The sequence below is a fragment of the Populus trichocarpa genome, chromosome 6 (genome assembly GCF_000002775.5).
Source record: "Populus trichocarpa isolate Nisqually-1 chromosome 6, P.trichocarpa_v4.1, whole genome shotgun sequence".
Taxonomy (NCBI): Eukaryota; Viridiplantae; Streptophyta; class Magnoliopsida; order Malpighiales; family Salicaceae; genus Populus; species Populus trichocarpa.
The window spans coordinates 26484753-26511152 of NC_037290.2; the positions used below are offsets into that span (position 1 = coordinate 26484753).

At 36.4% G+C, this 26400-nt stretch overlaps 2 protein-coding genes across 2 annotated transcripts in view; both read right to left on the reverse strand.

The window, feature by feature from the left end:
• The window catches only part of LOC7459912 (putative disease resistance protein RGA4), a 30399-nt gene extending 18877 nt beyond the window's left edge, over positions 1-11522 (reverse strand). The window contains exons 1-2 of the mRNA XM_052453775.1: positions 8218-11522; positions 7735-7769 (exon numbers count right to left, since the gene is read on the reverse strand). Coding sequence (XP_052309735.1) covers positions 8271-11522 — 3252 coding nt within the window. The 3' untranslated portion in view covers positions 7735-7769; positions 8218-8270. The remainder of the gene's footprint in view (positions 1-7734; positions 7770-8217) is intronic.
• A 12478-nt stretch (positions 11523-24000) lies between these two features.
• LOC18100727 (serine/arginine-rich splicing factor RSZ22A) lies at positions 24001-25805 on the reverse strand. The gene is made up of 6 exons (XM_006382071.3): positions 25758-25805; positions 25422-25523; positions 25212-25300; positions 24701-24935; positions 24434-24547; positions 24001-24314 (listed from the first exon to the last, which is right to left on the reverse strand). Exons 2-6 carry the CDS (start codon positions 25508-25510, stop codon positions 24278-24280), a joined length of 564 nt encoding a protein of 187 aa, XP_006382133.1. The 5' UTR covers positions 25511-25523; positions 25758-25805; the 3' UTR covers positions 24001-24277.
• Positions 25806-26400: the final 595 nt, after the last annotated feature.

Here is a 26400-nt window from a genome sequence, read left to right on the forward strand (position 1 = left end):
GTATATACAACCATTTGCTAGCTTTGTTGCGGCTTTCCTTTACAAGTGATCTGGAATATACTGGTTTAATACATGATTTCTCAACATCTGGCGAGACTACCAGTTCTTAGATTCGTCAAGATTGGTCTTCATCAGTTTTCACTCTACACCTCTAATTGTCCACTTGATCGGGTGTCCAGAGTGTCCCAATTTTGCCTTCCTTCAAGGCAGCTAAAATTCTCTCCACTTAGCAGTTCAACACATGTAATTGGGTAAACATGTGTGACATGTTCTTCTTCATCTCCATCGACCACCATGATGACCATCAGATGCCTCCTGATCGGGCAATCTCTTTTGTTAATTAACCACCACCATTTTTGGTCTCAAATCTCAACGATCGGACCGTATCATTGCATCCGGAACGATCAAATTAGCTGGAAACAAGTCTGAAATCATCCAAATCGCACTTCAGACGGCTAAGATTTGATCAAAACAATTCTGGCCTGATCAACGGCTCAGATTCAATCTCAGATCCGGTTGCACGTAGGATCAACTACACTGGATCCTGTCCCTCGGCTCGCGGCTCGGCTCGGCTTCAAAACGGCTCGGCTCGCGGCGGATGATGTGGCAGGTGGGTCCTACGTTGCTGACGTGTCTGATGACTGGTCGATGATGTGGCTGCTGACATGGCATGCCTACTGTGCATGGTGACATCACACTTACATCAGGCTGATGTCATCCCTGGCATGTCTACTGTGCATGCTGACATCACAATTATGTCATGCTGACGTCTTCCATATCCGGGTCAGTCACATGGGTCGGGTCAACTGGTATTCGGGTCGGGTCAGCCCATCCTGGCGAAGAAGACGCGTGGGGCGCGTCTGCGCGCGTGGGCAGACGCCTTGCCGGAGAGTGATGGAGAGTGCGGTCATGTCCGACGTCCGATTTTGACGCCGTTTTCACCAGTGGCTTCGTCTCTTCCTCCTCTACACAGTGGTATGGTCAAAACACAATTTTGACAACTTTCATTTTTGAGCAAAAATCAAACACCACTTTAAACCATCAGCTCTGATACCAATTGTTGGGGATTTCCGACTCCCCCATGCGCGGACCGGTGGTGTACTGATAATTGCTCAAAGGAGGCTAAGCACACTGACACAATATTTTACGTGGTTCGGCAAAACCGCCTACATCCACGGGAGAGAGTCCATATTATTTAGAGATAGAGAAAGGATTACAACACAATACATGAAGGAGGAGGATCACTTCACTCAAACTCAACTCGCAGCTCTCTTGCTGCACTTGCAGCTGCTGCCATTGCAGCCCTTCACTTTCACTCTACTCTCTTCACATTCTCACAGCTCTCTCTCTCTGTTTGCTCTACTCTCTTGCTGCCTATTTATAGGCAAGAATGGTGCCACCAGCTCCAGCTCTTCTTCAACAAAGGTGGCTGCCAACTCCAGCTCTTCTTCAACAATGGTGGCTGCCAACCTTTGACATCTTGGATAGGTGCACATGGTTGGTGCAACTCCAGCTGCAGCTGCTGCAATTGTCAATGGTTGTTGCACATTAATGGCAACCAACCCAACACCAACCAACAGAAAACACAATATGCTCTCAAATCATTTCAGAAACTTAAGCCTGAGATTTTTCGATTACCATAGTAGTTAGAATCTGGACTAATAATAGTTGGAATCTGGACAAATAAAATATAGGTTGTCGAAATTTTTTTAACAAAAGATTTAGTGCGGACAACATGCCGCCCACCCCAATTACAAAAAAAATAATTAAGGGCCCAAGCGCGGGCCCTAATAAAAATGGATCAAGCGAGTTGGCCAAACTTAGCAGCGCCTGACCTTTACTTTATTTTTTTCTAATTTTTTTTTTAATTAATGATGTTTTATGTAAATGTTTTTAATTTATATTTAAATTAGTAACTCTTCTCTTTTTCATTTTATTTGGAGTGCCTCTTTTAAATGATAATTATTTTTTTTATTTATACATTTAAATTTGAAGAGTTTTTCTGATTAATCTATATTTTTTTTTATTGATGAACTTTAGTTTTGATAATAAAACAAATTATTTTCAGATAATATTTCTAATATGTGCAGCATTACAAGGTGTTTTTTTCTCTTTTATTTTATCCAAACAATTTCATTTGTGTCTATATTTATATTATTATTTGCTTGAATAAAAAGATTATTTTAATAAATAAATTTAGCAAATATAATCAGGTAAATGCCCTATCTTTTAAAATTAAATATCTTGATCTACACCTATCTCTTTATTTTTCAAGTTTTATTTTTATGTATTGTTAATTATTTTTTATTTATTTATTTGCAAACATAGTTCTCGATTTATTTGATTACATATATGCATAAAAAATTTTATTTTAACTTAATTTTTTTAAATTATAAAAATGTATTAAAAAAACTTACATATATAATTTTTTATAAAAAGTAAAAGTATCTAACATGCAGCAAATCACGATTACATAACTAGAATATTTTATTTTGTGTATTTTTTTGTGGATAGTTTTTGTATTTGTGTTTTAATTTTGGTTTATGTTTACAAGGTGGTATAGTCGTCGTCGTCGTCGTCATGGTGACCTCTGCAAACGTGTGGAGCCATTGCCTCTTGACAAACCATAGCTTCTTATAAATGCCGGCAACTCTTTTACATTTTTCTCTTTATAAAGTCACCATGAAAGTCTTGACATGTCGAGTTGATAATGAGGTTTGCTCTTTTTATTAATTTCTTGGAGTCGAAAGATATACCTTTAAAATCTTTTGGAGAAAAGTTTTAATCGTAATTAATATATAAATTGATTTGAAAATATCACTTTGTGATATATATATATATATATATATATATATATATATATATATATATATATATATATATATATATATATATATAATTCTTGAATAAAAGAGAAACAGAACGGAAAAACGTTCGGTAGAATGTTGAAGATTTTTTTAAAAAATATATTTACCTTCTCAAACTTTAAAAATAACACAAATTATATAATTTAGATTTCTTTAAATTTTTTAAAATATCAATTTAGTACAAGAGTTTATTTATATTATTTTTTATTTCATAAAATAGATATTGTTTTATCCATGGGTTCTATGAAATGAGAGTCTTAATGATGTTTTTGTTAAGAAAGGATCAAAAATATTTTACTTTTACGTAATGTATTAGGAAACATATGCTGACAAGGACATGTATTCTTATTGTAACTCTTATTTTAAAAATAGCTTAGCACAATTATAGAAAAATATTTTTGTATATAGCTGATGCGACGGATTCAATGAAATTTAATTGAGTTGGCAAATCTTTTCTTTCTCTGATTTTACATGGTATCAGAGCAGGGTTAACCTAGCTCTTTATCTCTAACTCTGCCTTTGCCTCAAATTCTTGCCTCAATTTTTTCTGCCAATTGTTCACTACCATGGAACGCGAGCAATTTTCCAAGGAAGACAAGAATAATGCCTTTGATCCTCATTTTCTCTACCATTCTGATCATCCGGGATTGGTGCTTGTTTCCAAACCTCTCAATGGTGATAATTACTCTACCTGGTGCAGATCTATGACAATCTCCTTAAACGCTAAAAATAAATTGGGATTTATAGATAGTACAATACAGATGTCGTCAACCAACAGCCAACCAAAAGATCATGCTTCATGGAAAAGATGCAACGACATGATTTTATAATGGATTTTCATCTCGATTACACCAGAACTTGCCAACAGTGTTATATATTCGACTACAACAAAAGAAGTTTGGGAGGACCTTCGAGATCGTTTTTCTCAAAGCAACGCTCCTCGTATCTTTCAAATTGAGAGGGACATCGCTTGTGTTTCTCAAGCTCAAATGACAGTTGCGGCATATTATACATTCTGAAGGATAGTGGGATTTTGGGTGCTAAACCTGTGAATTTTTCTATGAAACAAAACACAAAACTCTCTGATGCAGGTGACTTGCTTAAAGATCCATCTCAGTATAGAAGACTTGTGGGGCGCCTAATCTACTTGACTATTACACGACCGGATATCATGTATTCTATATATATGCTAAGTTGGTTTATGCATGCACCATGCAAACCGCACATAGAGGCTGTCTTGCATGTGTTGCGTTACCTGAAAGGTGCTCCAGGTCAGGGTTCGTTTTTCTCTTCTCAAAATGATATGTCTCTACGAGCTTTTTGTGATTCAAATTAGGCTGGTTGCCTAATGACTCGGAGATCCACTATGGGTTATTGTGTTTTTTTGGGTTCTTCGTTTGTTTCTTGGCGAAAAAAAAGACAGAAAATAGTGTCACTCTCCTCGGTAGAAGCCGAATACAGAGCTATGACAGGCACATGGTGCGAGGTATCTTGGTTACAATCATTGTTGAAACACCTACAGATATTGCATCTGAAACCAACATTACTACACTGTGATGACAAAGCAGTTTTACATATAGCAACTAATCCAATTTTCCATGAGAGAACTAGACATAAAGAAATGGATTGTCACTTCATTCGGGACAAAATACAGGATGGTTCAATCATGACTAAATTTGTTACTTCAGCAGAACAACTTGCAGATGTATTCACTAAACCATTGGGAGTTCTTAACATTCACTCTCTAACTTGAGGGGGAGTGTTAAGAAAGGATCAACAATATCTCACGTTTACGTAATGTATTAGGAAACATATGCTGACAAGGACATCTATTCCTATTGTAACTTTTATTCCAAAAATAGCTTAGTACAATTATAGGAAAATATTTTTGTATATAGCTGCTGCGACAGATTCAATGAAATTTAATTGAGCTGACAAATCTTTTCTTTCTCTGATTTTACAGTTTTTTAGAGCTTCAATGTTATCTGAAAAATAGATGTAAAATGAGGAGAATCTAACTCGGTTTGATTTTAGTTTTTTGAATGTTTTTGGGTATTTTGAGTTGACGAATTGGTCTCTAAGTGTTCCAATGATGTTATTGAGATGTTTTTGGGTTGAATGACTAAAAAATTGGGGATTTTGAAAAAAAAAAAGTTTTGCCCTTATTTTCCAGCTACCATAATGATGGCCAAAATCTGGGCTTGCAGGCGACACATTGTCAGCCTTGGCATGTGACATGTCACGTGCATATTTTTTTTCCAAGAAAAATAAGGGCGAACATCCTCCCTTTTAAAACTAAAGTCAATCCTAGACACACGGGCCTGGGTTTGAATGCTCACTCACATTCTCAAGATTTTTCTTAATAGCCTAGGTGTGCTAGGCCATAGACTGGAGTGCCTGGTCTCTTTTTTGGCCCTCTTTGTGTGTGTGTGCGCGCGCGCATGTCGGTTAAGTATAAGTTTAAGATAAAAGAATTATCTCAGTTGAGTCCATGATCTGGATCACAAGTTTGATAAGTTAAATCAAACTCCTTGGCTATTATTTGTTTTCTTCTAATTTTGTTTTTTTATTGATACCTTTTTTTCAGCATTTCTTTTTTAAAAAATATTTTAATAAACAAAATATAGCAAATATAAACGGGTAAATATCATGTCTTGCGAGATTAAATATCTTGATCTATATATGTCTCTCGATTTCTCAAGTTTTAGTTTTAGATATTGTTAATAACTTTTTATTTATCTATTAACATGCATAGTTTTCGATTTATTTGATTACAAGTATACATAAACTTTTTGTTTTGTACTTAAATATTTTTAACTACATAAATGTGTTGAAAAACATGCTTATATAATTTTTTTTTATAGAAAATAAAAATATCTAACTTACGGCGAAGCACGAGTCACATAACTCTTTACCATTATTTTATACATTCATCTTTATTTTTTAATCAAATATATTTATATATTTTTTGAATTTATTCATTATTATCATGTGAGTATTGTACTTACAGCGAAGCATAAGTCACATAACTTATTATCATTATTTTATATATTTATCTTTATTTTTTAATCAGATATATTTATATATTTTTTGTATTTATTCATTATTATCGGACGAGAGCATTACGTTTGGTGGTGCGTCGGAATACAATGTAGAGTATTTTTAACTAAGATTATATAAGAATAATATTTTTTTAAAGTAAATCAAATTAAAGTATTTAGACAAACGGAGCACTACTAGGAGGACAAAGCACACTCTATAAACTAAGGATTCCAAAATCAGCTGTTGTAACAACAGGATGAGCAGTAAATAATCTGAGACTGGTCAGGAAAGCCTATGACCTCCATGAAAACAATGATAGCCTCTTGTAATATGATTCTGCCTTCAGTTTTCCATACTGACTATTGTATCTGGCGCCATATGCATGCTAACATGAAAGCCTGGTATAGATAGACTGACACAGAAAATTAGCCAAATAAGAAATCCATGAAAAGGAACTTCATATATATATATATATATATATAGGAAGCTTATGACATCCATACCTTGCAGATAAAACACAGAACCATTTTCTGCAACTGATCCAGCCTGTTCCATCGTCTACAATGAGAGCAACATCAACAACCTTTTCAGCTTTACCACAACTTACATCAACAAGATGTCAAAACTTGTTAGAAAAATAAGCTAAACAATTACTGTGTTTATTTCAACTGAATCCGACAAGATCAATAAATTTCAGTTCCTAGAATAGAAATATGAAAGCAGAGTAATAAGACAGCTTTTTCAAGAAAGCTACAACAAATGGTCTAAAAGAGGTAGTAATGATTAACAGAAAAGGAGGGGATTTGAGATGGAGAGATGAGAGGCCTTACTTTTAGAAGAGGAGTGGTCTTTTGTGGTAAGCTGAGTTGACTGAGAGGTATGAATCCATCACCACAGGCAGCAGAGGAGGTTCCGAACTGGATGCTGGAGGAGTTACAGACAGAATTGTTTGAAAAAATATATGAGAGACGTGGGGAGAGGGCAACATTTACATGGAAATAGAGTGTTCACAACTAAACAAGAGATTTTCCACTGAAATTAAATGGCCACCTTGCAAAAAAGCAGCTCCTAGAATCGAAGAGACAAGCTGTAGCTCCAAAAATCCTACTGCACTCTTCCTGCTCTCAACATATCAATAGTCCAAACAAAGATGCTCTGAAGCTATACCAAACTCCCAAGGGAACACAAACTGGATATTATCAAACTTTATAAAACACAGTAGATTAAAATTTTGAATGCCACGTATATTTAAAACTTATAAATTGAATATGATCAAACTTTAACATCGAGGCACTGATATTAGCTTTGAAGGCAGATTTTTGACGAAGAGACAAGCACCATCATAAATCATCAAATTTCCTCTCTTAACTATATCATAATATGCTCATTCGCCCTCTTAAAACTACAGCACCATTTCTTCACTACCAGTATAAGAAATAAAATAATAAAAATGTCATGTTTTACATTTCTCACTTGATTTGTTTGATTTTCCTACACTTTCTGGGCGACCAATCACGTAGCTAGAGGGATAAATTATTTTAATAAGAGAAGCCTTTGCTTGTTTAGTTAGCGGAATATTAAATTAATTCACGTGACGTTATTGAATTAAGATAAATTCATTTACGGATATTATATATTTAAAAAAGAGGAGCTTTTACCCACCAACAGGGAAATGCAACATGTGCGCATAATGCTTATCGGCCATCAACTCCAGACATCTTATTGATATTTCAAGATTTATCAAACGCTACGGATCGAGAGCAAGCTACTGAAAGTTCCAGGCCTTGCAAAGAGCATCATATCTGGGATTTACGATAGCTTCCACCTCTGAACTCCATTGACATCTCTTGCAATGTATATCTGGGATTAGGCAGAGAGGTTGGGTAATTTGTTTTCCCAGTTAATTGAAAAAAGTTGCGAATATTCAAAGAAAAACAATAATAATTTGATCAGATGAGGGCTGTGGATGATAGAATAAATAGATAGGGAGAATATGATAAATTAAATTAAATTAAATTCAGGAAGGAAGGAAGGAAGGAAGAGGTTAAAAACCTTTGTATTTAAGAATAATATCCGTACGGTGAAAATGCCAAGATGAGATTTGTGGGTAACAAAATAAATAGATAGCGAGAGAGAGTATGTTCGGTATGTTCAGGAAATTAAATTCAGGAAGGAAGAGGTTAAATACCTTTCATGTATGTTCGGTAAAAATGCTCTAATACTCATTACAAAGGAAAGAGTATGGAATAATAAAAATAAAATAAAATAAAATAAAATAAATGAAGGAAGGAAGGGAGAGGTTAAATACCTTTCATATATGTAAGTAATTATGTATGTTCGGTTTAAATGCTCTTTTACCCGTTAAGGGAATATCAATATTCCTTCACCCTTTACATAGCGACCCTCCTTTTGAATGTAATTCCTATCAATTACAATATCTAGAATGTGTTTAATGTTAGGCCACTCCTCCTCGCTCTCCTTACCCCATCCTCTTGTTCTTCCCCTCAGCTCTTCACTGCAGTCCTTGATTATTAACAGTTGCAAAGAGGGAAGGTGAGCTATCCTCCCTTGAGATTCAGATTCAGATAGCGACTTCAATCCTCTGCAATGCCTGATAAGTAATTTCTGAAGAGAAGGCATCCCCTTATCAGGCAGTGGCAGAGACTTCAATCTTGAGCATCTCGAAATCGATAGCGATTGAAGAGAAGAGAGATTTTGCAGCCCTACTTCCGGAAGAGATTCCATGTCATCAATTGACCACACATATAGACTCTTCAATTTGGAGAGAGGACGGGTAAATGAAGAAGAAGAAGAAGAAGAAGAGACTGGTGATGTCATCTCCATTGTCTGCTGTAATGGCATTGAACTAGTCCTCCGCAAATCAAGACCTTCATCGAGAGTTGGAAACAACGGCATTGAAGTCAGATTTGGACAAAATTCAATGCTCAAGGAAGAAAGACATGGAAAACAGAACATTCTCAACCCTTCTTCTATTGTTGACTCATCACTATCATCTTTCATCTCATCTCTACTCCATCTCTTCCACCATCCCTTCACTCTAGGACAAGCAAGGATACCAAGTCTCTTTAAAGATGGGAAAAACATCGACCCTCCTTTTCCTCCAACCCCCTCACTATCTATATACTCCAAATCATCCAATCCCACAATACTTAATTCTTCAAGAGAAGGGATTCCATGTAAGGGAGGGATATGCTTAAGTCTTCTACAGCTTTCTAGACGAATCCTTACAAGATTTGAGAGATCTAAAACCCAACTAGGAAAACTCATACCTCCATAGCCTTCAACTCTCCACTCTTGAAGACTTGAGTTTGGCTGGAGGCTTTGCATCATTTTATCATACAAATCAATATCTGAGTCACTATCCAGCTTCGGGTTCCGCCATATGGTCAACGACTGAAGATATTGTTTATCTATCAATTTAGCTCCTTCAAATTCTGATATACAAGAACCACCCTCATATCCCTTGACTCTTATTTCTAGCCTCCCTCTCAATTCATTTAACCTCCTCAACTCATCCAATCCACCTATCATCTCAGATTTAGGACTCCTTTTTTTTGCAACCACAAAACATGACAACGTCTGTAGACTAGTTAATTTCCCAATCCCACGAGGCATATACTCTAAATCCTCACATAAATCACCATCAAGAATGCAACCAACATCAAGATGCCTCAGATTGATCAGCTTACTAATACCTCTTGGTAGTTCCTTAAGCTTACTGCAACCATTGAGCTTGAGCACTTGCAAATTTATCAGATTGGTGACAGAATTAGGAAGCGCCTCCATCTCATAATTATTCGAAAGATCAAGATATTTCAGATGCTTTAGCTTTTGAATGAGAGGTGACCCTTCCTCAATTACCGAAGGACTCAAAACAAGCACACGTAAACGCCTAAAGTCTCGACAAATAGACTCCCATGCCCCCTTACCCCGTTTGCGGCCTTGAAATAATATAACTGTTCTTAGACTTCTTGCATAAGGCAAAGGAATTGGAATTTGTTGTGACAAATCCAATTTCGTGTCAAATGACACGTGCCGAGTCAAATCACAAATCCTATTTCCTCCACGCTCCACTTTGATGCTCTGAAAACCAGCAACTTTGGTTGCAAGATCATGCATAAAATCATGCATTTTGCAACTTTTTATGTTCCCGAGTCTATCCTTTTCCACTTCGTGAAAGAATGACCTCCACAGTAAATGCTCAAAGCACCTAAGACCAACAATATCAAGACACCCACCACCTGAACATGAAGAGCTAATGAACCCTTGTGCAATCCAAAATTGAATCAATGATTTCACATCAATCCTACGACCTTTGGGAAATAAGCTACAGTAAGCAAAACAATGCTTCATAAATGATGGGAGAGGATCATAGCTTAACTTTAGGGTATGAATGATGTTATCATCTTGGACCCTATTTGGAAGTTCTTGTTGGATAAAGGGCAACCACTGGGCTCTATCTTTCAAAGACATTAACCTCGCAATTGCCTTTATGACCAAAGGAACTCCACAACACCTCTTTACAATCTCTTTTCTAATTCTCTCATCTACATGACCCGACCCTTGCCCTTGAGGAAATGCCTTTCTTCTAAACAGATCCCATGACTCACCTACAGATAGACCTTCTAAAACATGTGGTGCTATTGTGCTTGTGAAATTTGCAATTACATGAGAACGTGTAGTTACCACTATCTTACTTCCTACTGCATCACGTGGTAACAACTCCTTCAACCTATCCCATTTTTCACCATCCAGACCTTCCTCACCATCCCACACATCATCTAATACAAGAAGATACTTCTTTTTTCCTATTTTCTCTTCGAACTCGTTTTTCAGACTCTCTAACTGATCATCAGAATCTCTACCTACAGCCCCTTTGATAATCTTTCTAACATCTAAGCTGCCTGAGACACTTACCCAGAGTCTCGCACCAAAATGCGCCTTAACTTGCTCATCATTGAAAACATGTTGAGCTAGTGTGGTCTTCCCCAACCCTCCCATTCCAACTACGGAGATGACAGAAACATTATGTTCATAGTTGGAATTCATCAGAAAAGTTTTAACTGCCTCTTTGTCACTCTCTCTCCCAACTATTATTTCAGGTTCAGATGAGGTGGTTTGCTCCCTGACAGTGGTCAAAGAAGCTCTCTCCTCACCACGAACATCAAAGTTGAATTTTTTACTGTCAGTTTCAATGTCATCTAGTCTCTCTCTAAGTGCTTTAACTCTATGACCCATCCGTAAACCATACACAAATTGGTTTGATCTTGAGAAAAAAAGGCGTACCTCCCTGGATACTCTTTTCCCGGACATCAACTGTTTCCGCAGAACTTGTATTGAGAAATCGTCCAGCAAATCCTCTGCATCATATGCAGCTTCCCGCAGCTTCATGAGCCAGTCTTCGATTTGATGGTTCTGTTTTTGTGCCTGCTCCTCAGCGTCTTGAATCACAGCCTTAATCCTAGTAACTGTGTTATTGAGCTTCCACAATTGATCTTTGATCCCCCACCATAGTGCAACCTCCTGAGCAGTTAGGGAACCTAATGTCTTTATTATTTCCTCCGCAATATTGAAGAGCACACCTTCAGCCATATTTTCTTTGTAGGTTGAAAAAGGAGGGGGTAGAAGACAAACTCAAAGGAGAAGAAGAAAGAATATGGAGTTGGTTTGCGATGGTGATCGTTTAGTATGCTAAATGGGTTTTATATAGTGAAGTAGATTCCGACGTTATCCAAAGTCCAAACAGTCAAAGCAATGTGTGGATACTGTCTAAGCTACCAATAAATATCCCTTAATCCTTAGGTTTTGAGCTAAATTATAAATTAAATCTTTTTTGTTTAAAAATCTATAACTTAATCTCTGGGACTTATTAAGAAAATGACCTCCGGGTGTTGAAGAATTAAGCTGTAAATATATAGCCTTCCAAATGTAAATGACTATATTATAATCACATTCAAAGCCAAGGGACTACAGAATGATTTAGTCTTAATAGTTATACTTAATAATTAACTAGTAGCCTCACCTGCCACTGCCAGGCATGCGGGGCGACCACCAGATTAGTCGGGGCAACCCGTATACTGGGGTTGGCGACCAAAAAAAAAAAACCTAGTAGCCTAGGACCACACTTGTATTAATTGTAGGTCCCAAGAACAAAGATTAAGGGGCAAGTGGAATCTGTCGAAGTCTAAGTCAAGCCAGCCAGTTATGACTTGGTTAGCACTGATATTGCTTGGAATGCTATAAGAGAGACAAGAATCATTAATATGGGAAATGTCCGGGAAGAGATCAAAGCTATGCATGGAAAAATTGATTGGTTGCAGACCAGGCCAATTGAATCGGTCACCGACCTGGAATAGTTGGTTTGGAAGCAGTATTCATTAGATTAGACGACATAATTTCGCAAGCAATTACGTTAGATGGAGGAGGTAACCAAGATGTAGATGCTGCAGAGTAGAAGATGCAGGACCAGAAAATAGACCGCTTCAGTCTTCAGAAGATGCATACTTTCCTGTACTAATGTCCGGGAAGAGATCAAGGCTATGCATGGAAAAATTGATTGGTTGCAGACCAGGCTAATTGAATCGGTCCCAGACCTGAAATAGTTGGTTTGGAAGCAGTATTCATTAGATTAGACGATATAATTTCGCAAGCAATTACGTTACGTGGAGTAGGTAACCAAGACGCCTCAGATTGATTAGCTTATCAATACCCTTGGTAGTTCTTTTAAGGCTCAAACAACCATTGAGCTGGAGCACTTGCAAATTTACTGGTTATTATCTTATACGTACATCGCGATGACCAATTAAAAATTATTAATTTAAAAAAAAAACAGTTATCTGACATCTTATTTTTCAGAGAAAAAAAGGTCTTGTTTAAGGAGTCGTCACCTAGTATTATGGTCATTAAAAACCCTAGTTAGTCAACAGAGATTCTATAATCCGGGACTAGTTACACGAAATGGAAGATGTTATCACCCGTTAAGTGTCCTACTTGAGACAGGCTGCATTGCTGGTTTTGTCTAAAATTGCTAAAGGTTTGTTTGTGTTCCATTCTTATGGTCATTTTATAATATTTCCAACTCTGGTGTCAGTAAATATTCACCTATGAATATTTCCAACTCTGGTGTTAGTAGATATTGCATAATCCATAAAATACAATATTCATAACTCTGACGCCAGTGAATAAATCCGTAAAATTTATATTAAAATAAAAGGAAATTATTTATATATATATATATTTGTTACTTTTTTATTTTTGTAGTCCAGTCTAAAAAAAAAAGAAAAAAAAACATTGTTCCATGCATATGTGAGTATTTCACGCATGCATGTAACAGTAACAAGCAAATTAATCTAGCAAACCAGAAAGAAAAAGAAGTTACCTGGTCGCTGTAAGCCGAGGGCGATGGTGATCCAGGCATGAGGCTACTGGCCGAAAAGGAACTCTCTCCTCTGTTTCTTCTCATCATCTGCCACCCCCTATTCTCCTTTGCGTTTCTGTGTGTTCGTCCTCTCTCTACTGGACCGAAGAGAAAAAGGCTGTTGCTGGACATGCGTGGTGTAGCTAATACCGGTGGCTGCTGTTTTAGGAGAGGAGGAAAGGCTAGCTAGAAGGGTTCTCTCTGGTGTTGCTGCCAGCTTGTGTTTGCTCTTGGTTGCTAGAGCTGTTGATGGCGTCGTGATAGTAAAGGAGCCGCTGATTTCGACTGGGATGATGAAGACTTCGTTGTTGCAGTGAGTAACCAAACCCTGCTGCTGCTACTGAAAAGGGCTACTGTCTTTGAGTTTGGTTTGTGGAGAAGGAGTGTCGGTCCAAAGAGAGGAAGCTTGTTGTTGTTGCCGGTTTCGTTGGTCTTAAGATAAGTTGCTAGACTATGGGGGAAGAGAAGAAGGAGAGGCCATAGAGGCAGTGTGTAAAGGTCTGAACAGAGGAGATGGGGCTTCTGCTCCTATCTGGGTTCTGGTCTGGGGAAGAAGGTTGCACCCATTCGGCTATCGAGAAGAAGAAAATGAAATGGCCAGCGAGAAGGGAGAGTGAGGGAGGCCTGCCTTCTACAATTTCAAGCCAAGAAAAAAATGGTGAATATGAGGGAGCCCTTCCTCCGTGAAGATCTAGAGGCAGGGGAAGATCTAGCGGCTAGTATAGGTTTCGCCGCCCCACCCTTTTTTTTCTATGTTTCTTTTTTCTTTTTTAGTAACATGCTTTTTTTTTTTTCTTGTGATGTCTTTTTTCTTATTTTTTTGTAATGTTGGCCTCCTAGGGTTTCTTATCATAGGCCCTCTAGGGTTTCGTGTAGCGGCCTCCTAGGGTTTCTTGTAATTGCCTCCCTCTTCGTGCATACATTGAAATCTGTATTTATAGTACAAGAGTCTCATCGCGTGTGAGAAACAAAGTTTCAATCAAATTCATTCTCTTCTTTCAAGTTTGAATTTGATTAAGAATCAAATTCAAAAGCGGATAAATATCATTATCTTGAAGATAGGGATAGAATGACAAAAGCACATTGTAGTCCCTAGTTTTCGTGTAAGCTGACAAATTATATTTTTCATCGAAATAAATCTCTGATCTTTTAATCTTATATTTTAATCCCCATAAAATTAAATTAAAAGCCAACGGGCCAAAATTGAGTTATAACAGTTGCCCCCTTTTTACAATGCTTACGGTGCAAAGGCATTGGAAAATTCATTTTCTTTTGACTTTGTATAGTAAGTTTTGTAAAGAAGAATAAGTGTGAAAACCCTTCCTCTTCCTTTCTTTTGATTTTGTCTTTGTTGTTGATTTTTTTTTTTTTGATAAATAGTCAAGTTGTTTTCGGCGACCTACCCAATGATGAAGATGAAACGCAAAAAGGATTTTGTGAGCCCTAGATAAAATAAAATTTTATAGGACACTAAAATAAATGTTAAGATAAGTAGCTATCTTGAATGATTACTTTAATGGAAATAAATGAATAAAAATAAAAATAAATAACATTGCAAAAATAGCTGAAAAATAAAAAATACAGAAACGTGAATAAAGACCAGATGGAAATGGATTATGATGAAATAAATTTATTGGGATGTAAATTAATGAAAATCAAAATAACTCGGGTAAAAAGGTGGTCTAACCTGAATCGGTACTTAAGAATTTTATGCCAAAAACATGAAAATTTACTATTAAGGGACATGAATGGAATTAATTAAATTGTTACAATTTATAAGTTATTAACAAGGGAAGTGGCGGGCCATAAGAGAGAAAGAAAGGGAAAAGGGGGAAAAAAAACAAGAGAAAAACAAGAAAAAGTGAGAGAGAGCTTTGAAACTTGTAAGATTTATAATCTTAGAACATTACATTAAGGAAGAATCAAGTGAAGGAACATAGAAGAAAAGGAGAGGAGGGTCGGCCACAGTAGGAAGAGAAGAGAAGTTGGGAGAACTTAGATTCGTAAGCATGAAAAATTAAGATTCTTACTTGAATGAAGTGTTTTTGAGTTTATTTGAGTAAGTTATCAAACAATGACAATTAAATTTGATTTAATTTCTTACATTCTTGACTCTTTAAATTAGGGTTCTTATGAGAATTTTGGGGATTTTGAGAAAAGTAGTAAACATGATGGAATTAAGGTAGAATATTATATAAATAGTGAATGTAAGTAGTAATTAAGAAAGAAATTGGATAAGTTTAAAGAAATCAACTTGTAACTAAGGATGAGGAAATAAAGGGATGAGGTTTTGATTGTTTTGTGTTTGAGAAAAGATGTTCCTTGTCTTATTTGAAGTATTCAAAGTATAAACAAGTGAAGAAACATCATAAGAATGTGAAAAGAATGAATAAATAAATGGTAGGAATAGTTCATGGAAAAATTCTTTAAGTGAATTAAAAGAAGAAAATTGATTAAAACTATATGTTGAAAATGAGATGACAAATAAATGAAAATTTTGGTGCAAAACCCAATTAAATAAAAGATATTACGTGCTTCAAATTTAGGCACGTAGAAGAAATATTAATGGATTAATAATGTAGTGCAATTTGATTGATTCAGGAGTTGTTTCGGGAGTAGGGCATCAGGCAAGAAAAGTTGGGCCATCACGAGCAGACGGTAGGTGATTCATCATTTTTTTTTAATTCAAAGTTTCATTAGTAGTTATGAATTATTTTATGACATAATGATTGTCATAACCCATTTTTGGGTCACTCCCAAATTCATTTTCCTTTTCTTCAACAAAAAAAAAAAAAAACAAACTGCACGGTGCTGTTTTGAACGGCATTGTGCAGCTTCTTCTCCCCTGCAAATGCAAAGACAGGGGAGAAGAGTATTTTTAAAAATCTTTTTCCCGCTCACTTTCTCTCCCTCCCACTTGCATAAAACCCTGCCAAAACTCATACCCACACAACCATACCCTGCTAAGAAAAGGGCACCATGCCCTGTAAACAGCCGGCCACCTTACCCTGCAGAGGTAAGGTAACCCTGTTTCCCTCATGCGCCATGCATGATGGAACAAGGCAGTGAGGACTCTCTCTCCGCTTGCCTATAAAAACCAGAGGGGAGGAAACCAAAAAGGGGGGGCAAAATTTTGGAGAAGGAACAGAGGACGAATGTGAGAGGGGAGGAAAAGAAAAAAAGGAAACCAGAGGGGCAAAATTTATGGGAAATGAACTTGAAGAAGAGAACCGAATAGAGAGAACGAAGCAGGGGATTGTTTGAGAGACAAACGGAGAGGGGAAGACTTGAACTGACGAGAGAATAGAAGGAAAGAACAGAAAAACAAAAGAACAGGGGAGAAGAACAGTAACTCATCTCTCTCTCTCTGGTTTCTCTCCCCCCACCGTTGGAAGCTGTGCCACCGTCATTCTGCTTTGTCCCCAGCAGCACCGCTAACGACAGCAGCTCCACCATCGTCAGAGACCGAAGAAGGAGCAGCAGAAGCGAGAGCAACAGGAGAACAGAAACATACAGAGGGAGGAACACATAACAGAGAAGAAGAACCGCCGCAGAACCACCATCACAGCAGCTGCCACCTTTCCCGGCCACCGCTGTCTTCCTCTAGTTCTCGGCCAAGACCACACAACAAGAGAGCCACTCTCCCTTTCCCCCCTCAGCATCTCCTTCTTCCCCGGCCATCACAGAATACAGGGGGCAAAAAAAACAGATAACAGAGGAGAGGAGAAGAATAGTAATCTCTCTCTCCAGCCTCTCTCTCTCTTCGCCGTTGGAAGCAGCGCCACCAACAACAGCTGCCACCGTCCTCCCCGTTATTGAAGCAGCCCTGCACCGTGAGAAACAAAAGAGAAAACACAAAAAAAACAGAAATAGAAGAAGAAGAAGCAGCGAAGCATAAGAGAGAGGAAGAAGAACCACCGTTTGCCACCGCGACATCAGCCAGCACAGCGAGCCACCAGCGCTGCCCGGTCAGTTTCCTTCTCTTGCTTCTTCTTCAATCGCTCTTCACTGTTCACGTTGCATGTGAAAAGTGTAGAGTACTCCACTGTTCACTGGGCCCGACAAGTCCGGCCCAGTCCAAAATGAGTGGGCCGGGTCCGGCCTGGTCCAAAAAAATTCTCAAAAAATATTTTAAGAAAATTTGTGATTTCCCCGCGTATTTTTTACTAAATTTTGCTTAATATTGGTTTGTATTTTTACATCGTAAAAATACACATCCGGTATTAAAATACCCGGTTTTCGTCAAAACATGAAAAATAAAAAAAACATGTTTTTGTTTTCATGCACACGGCCAAGTCTCTCAAAGAAAAAATTACATTATATTTTCATACAACAAAGAAAACTTCAAAAAAAAATGTTTTAGCATGCATTTTGGCTTTAATAACCAGTGTATTAAAGTCATGAGAACTTGGCCAATATTTCAAAAATTTCAAAAAAAATATTTTTTTCTCTTAATATCAGGGATTATGAATTTATACGTAAAACGTACTCCTGATATTAAAAAGATAGTTTTCTTTTATACACATAAGAACGGTTAGGCTTTGCCTCATAAGATAAGAACCTCCTTACTAAGGAGGGCTTTTCTTGAACCATAGACGGACCAACAGTTAAAAAACATGATGAGACCTTAGATTTTTATCAGACAATAAAACAATGCAGCTTACCTTAGGTAGGGCGTATTTGGGGTGTTAACATCTTCCCTTTATGCAACCAGTCTCCGTACATGATCTCTAAGACCAGTTAGGGTTCCTAGTGACCAAAATATTAGGTGGCGACTCCCATTCCATTTTTCCACTAATAAGAGACAAGAATTCTTTGTCTCTCCATATTTTCCAGATACACACACATTGAGTGTAGAGGACGATCGTCGCAACACCGCACACATGCAACAATGATATGAAAAAAGTAGTAGAAGAAACTTGTTTGTATTATAATAGGGATGTTGGGTAATTCGTATGGAATTACCTGTTTGATTGGCTATTAAAAGAGAATAGCCAGATGTGGAGTAATTCATATGGAATTACAGGATATTTGTTGGCAATCGAGGAAGGTTAGTCGGATTTGAGGTAAATTGTGAATTACTAAATTGAAAATTAAGCAATGAGTGTTGGTTGCCAAGGTCCTATAAGTATAGGATTGATAAATTATAAATGGGTTATTGATATTGATATGTAGTAAATTAGTGATGAAAGACAATTTGATACATTTTGAAGAATACTGAACATAATAGTTTTATCATTTTTAATGTGTTATATTCCTTATTAATATTATGTATACATGTATTTCACGAGGTGATACGGAGCATTAAATATGGGCTTTGTGTTTAAATCTTTTTTTATGTAATATCTTTTACTTTATATGTAATTTGTATCATATGTAGATTTTAATAAATGCATCATAAAGATAATTGCTTTTTGTACATATTTAAAAAGTATAAGTAATATTAGTAAACTATTCGAAATGAAACTTAGTAATTATAATTACACATGTTTAAAAGATGGATGCATGTTAAAGTAATAATTAGTTCAAAATGAATCCTTGAGTTTTTATTTGTATGTATTTAATGTTTTATTATAAGAGAATATAATCGCTATGTTTTACTTGTTGATGATGTAAGGTTGAGAAAGCACAACGAAATATTGCTATGTGAAATATTGTATGATGAGATGGGATATGATCCAGGATGGTTGGATCGAAGTGGAAGATTGAGTATTGTGATTGAATGAAGTCTAGTCGATAACTTGGTAACATCAAAAAACAAAAAAAACTCTGCCGAATTTTTATAGGAAATTTGATTTATATAATAGCTATTACTTTGATGATATAACTTTAAGAGTGATACATCAAAGGTGAGATATGTTAGACAGGAATCGTAAGACAGTAACGGTTCAAGACTTAGACAGTTACAATTCAAATTTTGGTAGTCTTTCATATGAATACTATATATATATATATATATATATATATATATATATACACACACACACACACACACACGCACTTTGTTTTCTAGTTGCATGATATTGTTATTTTATCCCGATTGTGGGGGTGTTACAGATTTCGCGAGTAGTCTAATTATTTCAAGCGACCTGTCCGATAGGAAGAATAAAACACGAAAAGGATTTTCGCTAGTGGTCTAATTGTTCCAGGCGACCTGCTCGATGGAAAGAATAAAATGCGAAAAAGATTTCTCGAGTAGTCTAATTGTTTCAGGCGACCTGCCCGATAGGAAGAAGAAACGCGAAGGATTTCACCAGGTCTCATTGTTCCAAATGACCTGCCCGATGAAAAATAAAACGCGAAAAGGATTTCGTGAGTGGTCTAATTGTTCCATGCGACTTGCCTGATAGGAAGAAGAAACGCGAAGGATTTCTCGAATGGTCTCATTGTTCCAGGCAACCTGCCTAACGAAGAATTTCACAAGAGGTCTTATTATTCTTCTAAGTGATCTGCGTGATGAAGGATTTCACGAGTGGTCTCATTATTCCCCTGCAGTATTGAAAAGGAAACCTTCAGCCATTTTTTTTTCAAACGAGAGGGTAGAAGGAAACGAAAGACAAATGCAATGGAGAAAAGGAAGAGGAATGAATATGGAGTCGGTTTGTATGCATTATACTAGGGGTGAGCAAAAAAACCGAAAAACTGATTAAACCGAGAAAACCGGAAAAAAAATAACCAAAAAAACCAAACCTAAAAAAGAAACTGATTAAACCGATTAAAATTTTGAAAAAAAACCGACCGGTTCGGTTCTGTTTCGGTTTTATAAGCCTAAAACTGAAAAAACCGAACCGAACCGAACCGAATCCAAAGCGTAAAAAAACTGGAAAAAAAAACCGAGTCAAACCTGTTTGAACCGGTTTCAGATCGCTTTCAGTTTTTTTAAAAAAAAAAATCAGTTTCGTTACTTTTTTTATATAAAAACCATACCAAATAAAAAATTATCACTCCTGTATTATACGGTGAAGCAGATTCCAACATTGTCCAACGAGCCAAAGTGTAGCTTAATCAATTTTAAACTAAAAGTATTTAGCACTGTTATTAAACCCGGCCCGGCCCGGCGGGTCGACCCGGGACCCGGTCGACCCGGTGGCTGGACCGGTCCGGGTTTAACAAAAGACCGGTTGTGGCAACAGCCCGGCCAAACCCGGGCGACCCGGTGGGTTGACCCGGGACCCGGGCGAACCCGGACGAGACCCGGTTTTGGTTTTTTTTTTTTTTTTTTTTTTTTTCAAATGTGGGATTTGAAACACATTAGTATATATACTCTATGTTCCCAAGAAAAAAGTCATGTTTTTTCAATGTGGGATAAAAAACCTTTTGGTTTAAATACTTCAACTTAAAAAGATAACATAGTATTTTTTCAATGTGGGGTTTGAAGCCCTTTCATATATATATACACTATATTCCCATGAAAAAAACCATGTCTTTTCAATGTGGGATAAAAAACATTTTGGTTTAAATACTTCAACTTAAAAGGATAACATAGTATCTTTTCAATGTGGGATTTGAAGCCCTTTCATATATATACACTATGTTCCCATGAAAAAAACCATGTTTTTTCAATGTGGGATAAAAAACCTTTTGGTTTAAATACTTCAACTTAAAAGGATAACATAGTATCTTTTCAATGTGGGATTTGAAGCCATTTCATATATATACTCCATGTTCCCATGAAAAAAGTTATGTTTTTTCAATGTAGGATAAAAAACCTTTTGGTTTAAATACTTCAACTTAAAAGGATAACATAGTATCTTTTCAATGTGGGATTTGAAGCCCTTTCATATATATACTCCATGTTCCCATGAAAAAAGTTATGTTTTTTCAATGTGGGATTCGAAACCCATTAGTATATACTCTATGTTTCCAAGGAAAAAGTTATGTTTTTTCAATGTGGGATAAAAAACTTTTTTAGTTTAAATACTTTAACTTAAAAGCTTAACATAATATCTTTTTAATGGGGGATAAAAAACTTTTTAAAATATTCTTTTAAACTTCATAATATGTATAATCTATATTTACATGGATTTTTTCATATGAAATATTAAAACTTTATTTTTTTTTAATTTTTCCGGGTTAATCCGGGTTGACTCGAGTTGACCCGGGTTGACCCCTGAAACCCGGGACCTGGCCCCTTGGCCGGGTCAACCCCCGGGCCGGGTTTAATAACTATGGTATTTAGACAAAACAGAGCATAGAACTAGCAGGACAAAGCACACTCCATAAACAAAGAATAGATACAGTCGAGAGACACGACAGTGATGAATTTGGGGACTCACAAATAAAGCACGTGGGACGGTCACTCAGAGGTTGAAAGAGTGCCGAAATTTATGGACGGTTGGTAATCTTTTGGGGTATGATTGATGTAATGGATGTTTTTTAAAATATTTTTTTATTTAAAAGTATATTGATATAAATTTTTTTTTATTTTTTAAAAATTATTTTTGATATTAATATATCAAAAGGAACTGAAAACACTAAAAAATATTAATTTAAAATAAAAAAATTCAAAACATTAATATCATCACATCAAAACAATTTCAAAACATTAAAAAAATATTAATTTAAAATAAAAAGAAATTCAATTTTTTTCAACAAAACATTTGAAATACAAAAACAAAAACCCTCTTAATTCATGCTTACAATCATAGGATGATAATTTGATATTAATTCAAATTTAATAAATGAGTTTTTTTATGAATAATTCAATGAGTAATGAATATAATATAAATATTTTCAAACTCAACTCAAACGACTCATTCATCCCTGCATTCAATTTCCATTGCTATATACCCTCCTGGCTTGAATGTATGCTGGAGCTTGTCAAAAAGTTTAATATAGTTGCTACTACATTTTGTAAATATAGTTTAAAACAACATCCTGACATAGATTAATTTTTTAAAAAAAATAGTCAAGACACCAAATAAAAGGGTGAGACAAATCCTAGTCGTGCTGTTTAATTTTTTTCAAATGAGGAATAAAGTCTGAGGATTATTTTGACAGCTTAACCGACCTTTTAGAAAAGTTTGAACACAATTTAGATCCTCTTGCATCCCACTCTTATTGCTTTTTGATGCACGCAGCACCCAAATGCAGAGCAGCATAATAGAAGAAAGTTTACATCGCATTAGTGCATCGATATCATTACATTATCTCATCTTACTGGTTGATAACAGTAAGAATTCCATTGCTGTGACAGTACAATTAAACGAAGTTTGCACAAAATAGATGAAATTAAGAAATAGAACATTCATTCACAAGAAATATTTAGAAGACCGTTCAATAAAAAACTTGTGCCAAATAAGAAAAAACAGGGACTATACAACAGATGAGAAAATGAACGAAGAAACTGTACCAAGAAACTCGATTGATGTAGGTAACTGGTAAGGAGAGGCCTTGTAAAAAATCCTCTATGCTCATCTTTGCAGTTTTCAGTCAAGTTTTGTGCAAATTACGTTTGTAGGTGTGGAAACATGGCCTACTTATGATCCAGGAGATGAAGAAACACAAGGTCCGAAAGGGCAAACCCCAAGGCCATCAAATTTGCAGGGAAATCCTCCGGCTGAATTGGTTCAAAACGAATGTTCCAGCTAAATCATCCAAACAGTGCCAGGCAACTTCTACAATAGTTCAAGTTACCTCTCTGAGCTTGTTGGGTGATGTGGTTAGTTGTCACAAGGCAAAGTGCACAGCTATGGGCTTGAATTATCTCACATCTTGAAGATACTAGCACTTCCGGCATATCAAAAAATTATCCACTTTGTTATAGCCATAAAAGACCAGCCACATGAGATTACAGACCAGTATCCATATTATAGGAGTAGGAGAACAAATATTGATAAGAGAAGATAGAACAAGAAAGAATTGACCAATGCAAAAAAGGGAAAACATGAACTTTTTATAATGTTGATGAAACTTTGGAACTTTACGATAACCAACTCAATCAAGGGGAAAAAATCCTTTAATTTTGCTCCATTTGAAAGCTGATGACATGAAAGAATAAAAACAAAAGGAGATGGGAAGGGTTTAAGAATTTTTACCTGCACCAGAATAATTAGAACATCCAATTCATTTTTCTCCATTATTTCAATGGTTAAATAGAGTACTAAAAAAGAAGTAAAACCATTATACGCATCAACTGAAAAACAAGAGTCCCTTGTTTGACCATGAGAACCCCAAAACTCAACCAATTTTGAAATTTATTTTTTAAGAATATGGCAACCACATTTAAGATTCCTTAAAATCCCAACTTCTGTGGAACAGATATACCTGCCAGAAGTGTTTGAAGCAGCTCTCTATCCTTTTAAGGTAACTAAATGGGATGCCATTAGAGTTTGAGGAACGAGCATCACAGCTGGAGTGCAATCAAACAGAAGCATGTAGGCACTTAGTTTAGCAGGGAGCCCAAACATTCAATATTGAAGATTTGAAGCCGCTCTCTATCCTTTTAAGTTAACTAAAAGAAATGCCACTAGAGTTTGTGGGAGGCGCATCACAGCCGAAGTGCAATCAAACAGAAGAATGTAGACAAGCAGTTTAGCAGGGACCCCCAAACAATCAAAATTGAAGACCCCAATGCAGGGTGGCCAAGAATGAAACCTCAAGTGTAGAGAAGCACAAAACCAATGAAGCAGACCCAGAAGAAACCTCAACACAAAAAGAAAAGCATAAAGTTTTAGCACCACTCTCAGAAGCAACCTGTCTCAATAAATTCATAAAAACTACCTACAGAGCCTTCTTCTTGATAAGCCTACAACTATCCTGCATAGCTTAAAGAAGATTAACATAGTAATAAGTATGAAGAAAACTTAACCAAATCCAAGAGGCTGAGGGCGTTGCCCGTTTAAAACATAGTCGTACTGAAGTCCAAACATAATAAACACACTAATTTCAGTATTCTCCAAGCAAAACCAAGTCGCCTAGGCAGCAACTCTTAACTCCTGCTTCGGCGCCGATCCCTGATGCCATTTCTGCACAAAACACGGAACCACCAACCACTTGTAAATCAACATAAATAAGCAACATGGTTGAGGACAAGGTCCTAACAATGACAAATGGAAATGATAGGAGGTTCACTAAAAAAATTCACCCGTTGGCATATGGGAGCTCTTCACGTCCACGGTATTGTGGTGACCTGCTATAGCTGCGCCCACGAGGTGACAGACTGCGGCGCTTGGGGGATCGTCCTCGAGGGCTGTAGCTCCTGCTCCAGAGCAACGCGTGCAAAAGAATAATTAAACAGGTGCAAAAACACCAAAGATAATTCCTCTTTATCAAAACAAAGGGAAATTTACAAGCACGCATACACATCATAGATACATATATATTGAAGGCAATATAAGTTTCAAAAATTCACCTTCGACCATAGCTTGGGCTCCTGCGATATCTAGGGCTGCGGCTGCGTCGTCTACCTCCTCCTCCTGAACCAACACGCAAGCGACACTCACGAGCAAAATGACCAGGTTCCCCACACTCATAGCACTTCAAGTCAGAACCACCAGAACGACCACGACCCCCTCCTCGTCCACCACCACCACCACCTCCTCCTCCTCTAGAGTTGTGAGAAAGCTCAACTCTCCAGCCATTTTTTCCTGCTCCAGAAACAATTGATTAACAGCTAAAATGAAACTCAGCAAAATAAACCAAATAGCTTGTGTAATACAAAATATACAAGCAATTTGCAGAAAGATAGAGATGAATAAAATTGATACACAACAGGGGTGGATCTTCAACCTACTCAAAAGAAAAGGCAAGTAGAAAACGTGAAATGTTTTCTACGCCTTTACCATGTCTTGCAGTTAAATAACCAAAGATTCAAACAAAAAACTTACAATTATAAAACTAAACTTAGGGAAAAAAACACATACCATCCAATTCATGAATAGCATCCTGCGCATCCCTTTTATCATCGAAATCAATAAACGCATAACCTGGTGGCCTCCTTGCAACCCAGACACTACACATAGCTCATTAACCAAATAGTCAATCATCATTATCAAAACAACCCGTATTCAAGATATCAAAACAACCCCTATTCAAGATTCCATAAAACAGGAAAAAAAGATCAAGAAGTCAACCTTCTTATCACACCAAATCGGCGAAACTCATCTTCGAGATCACGTTCAGAGACTCTTGGATCCAAGTTACCGACATATACACGAGACATTGTTTCTTTATATCTGTCAAAATAAACAAAAAACCAGTTCGAAAACCTGATCTTTTTCTCTCTTTGAGTCTCAAGCACACAAGATAAAAACTTCCAAGAATCAAGAACAGCAAGAAACAACAACAAAAAATTGCATGCCGGATTCTTATAAAATAGACGAAAAAGACTTCATGGGCCGTAAGCAATAAATATTTTTTCATAAAAAATTAGATAAATAAGTGAAAGAGAGAGAGATCTGAGAATGTACCAGGAGAAGCTTGTAGGGAGAACCAGAGAACAATAAACCCTAGGCGCTAGCCGTGTTTCTCCTTTACTGTTTTTGGTTTATTTTATGGCTTTGAGAGATATTTTTATAACGAGTAACAAATTAGATTTCTAAAGTCCTTCGATTTTGTAGTTTCTTATACGTTAGTCCATACGTTTAAGATTTTAATATGCAATTTGGGCCTGAAATAGGAAAACAAAGATGGGCTGATTTTTAAATTTTGTTAAGTTGGGCCTATTTGACCCACCTTCAAAAATGGGTCATGGGTCCACTACTATCCACCCGAAACCGAAATATTTGGGTTTAGTTGTTTTGAGTTAATACGCATTTTTTAACTAAATATAAAAGCACGAACTCTTTCAAAATATTTAACAAAAATGTATTCTTAAAATTTTAATAATATGTAACTTAATGGCTAAATGGGTAATATTATAAGCATGCAATTGTTTCCCTTACAACTATGTTTTATAAGGGTAATGTTAGGAGTACTTTTTTTTCTTTATTTTTTATCTATTTTTTTTTATTATTATTAACGTGGAAGTCCGAGCCAGCTTGCCCGCATCTCGACTAATCTCATGTGCCCTGAAGTTAATGATCATGTAAACTTCTAGTGACCATCATATTA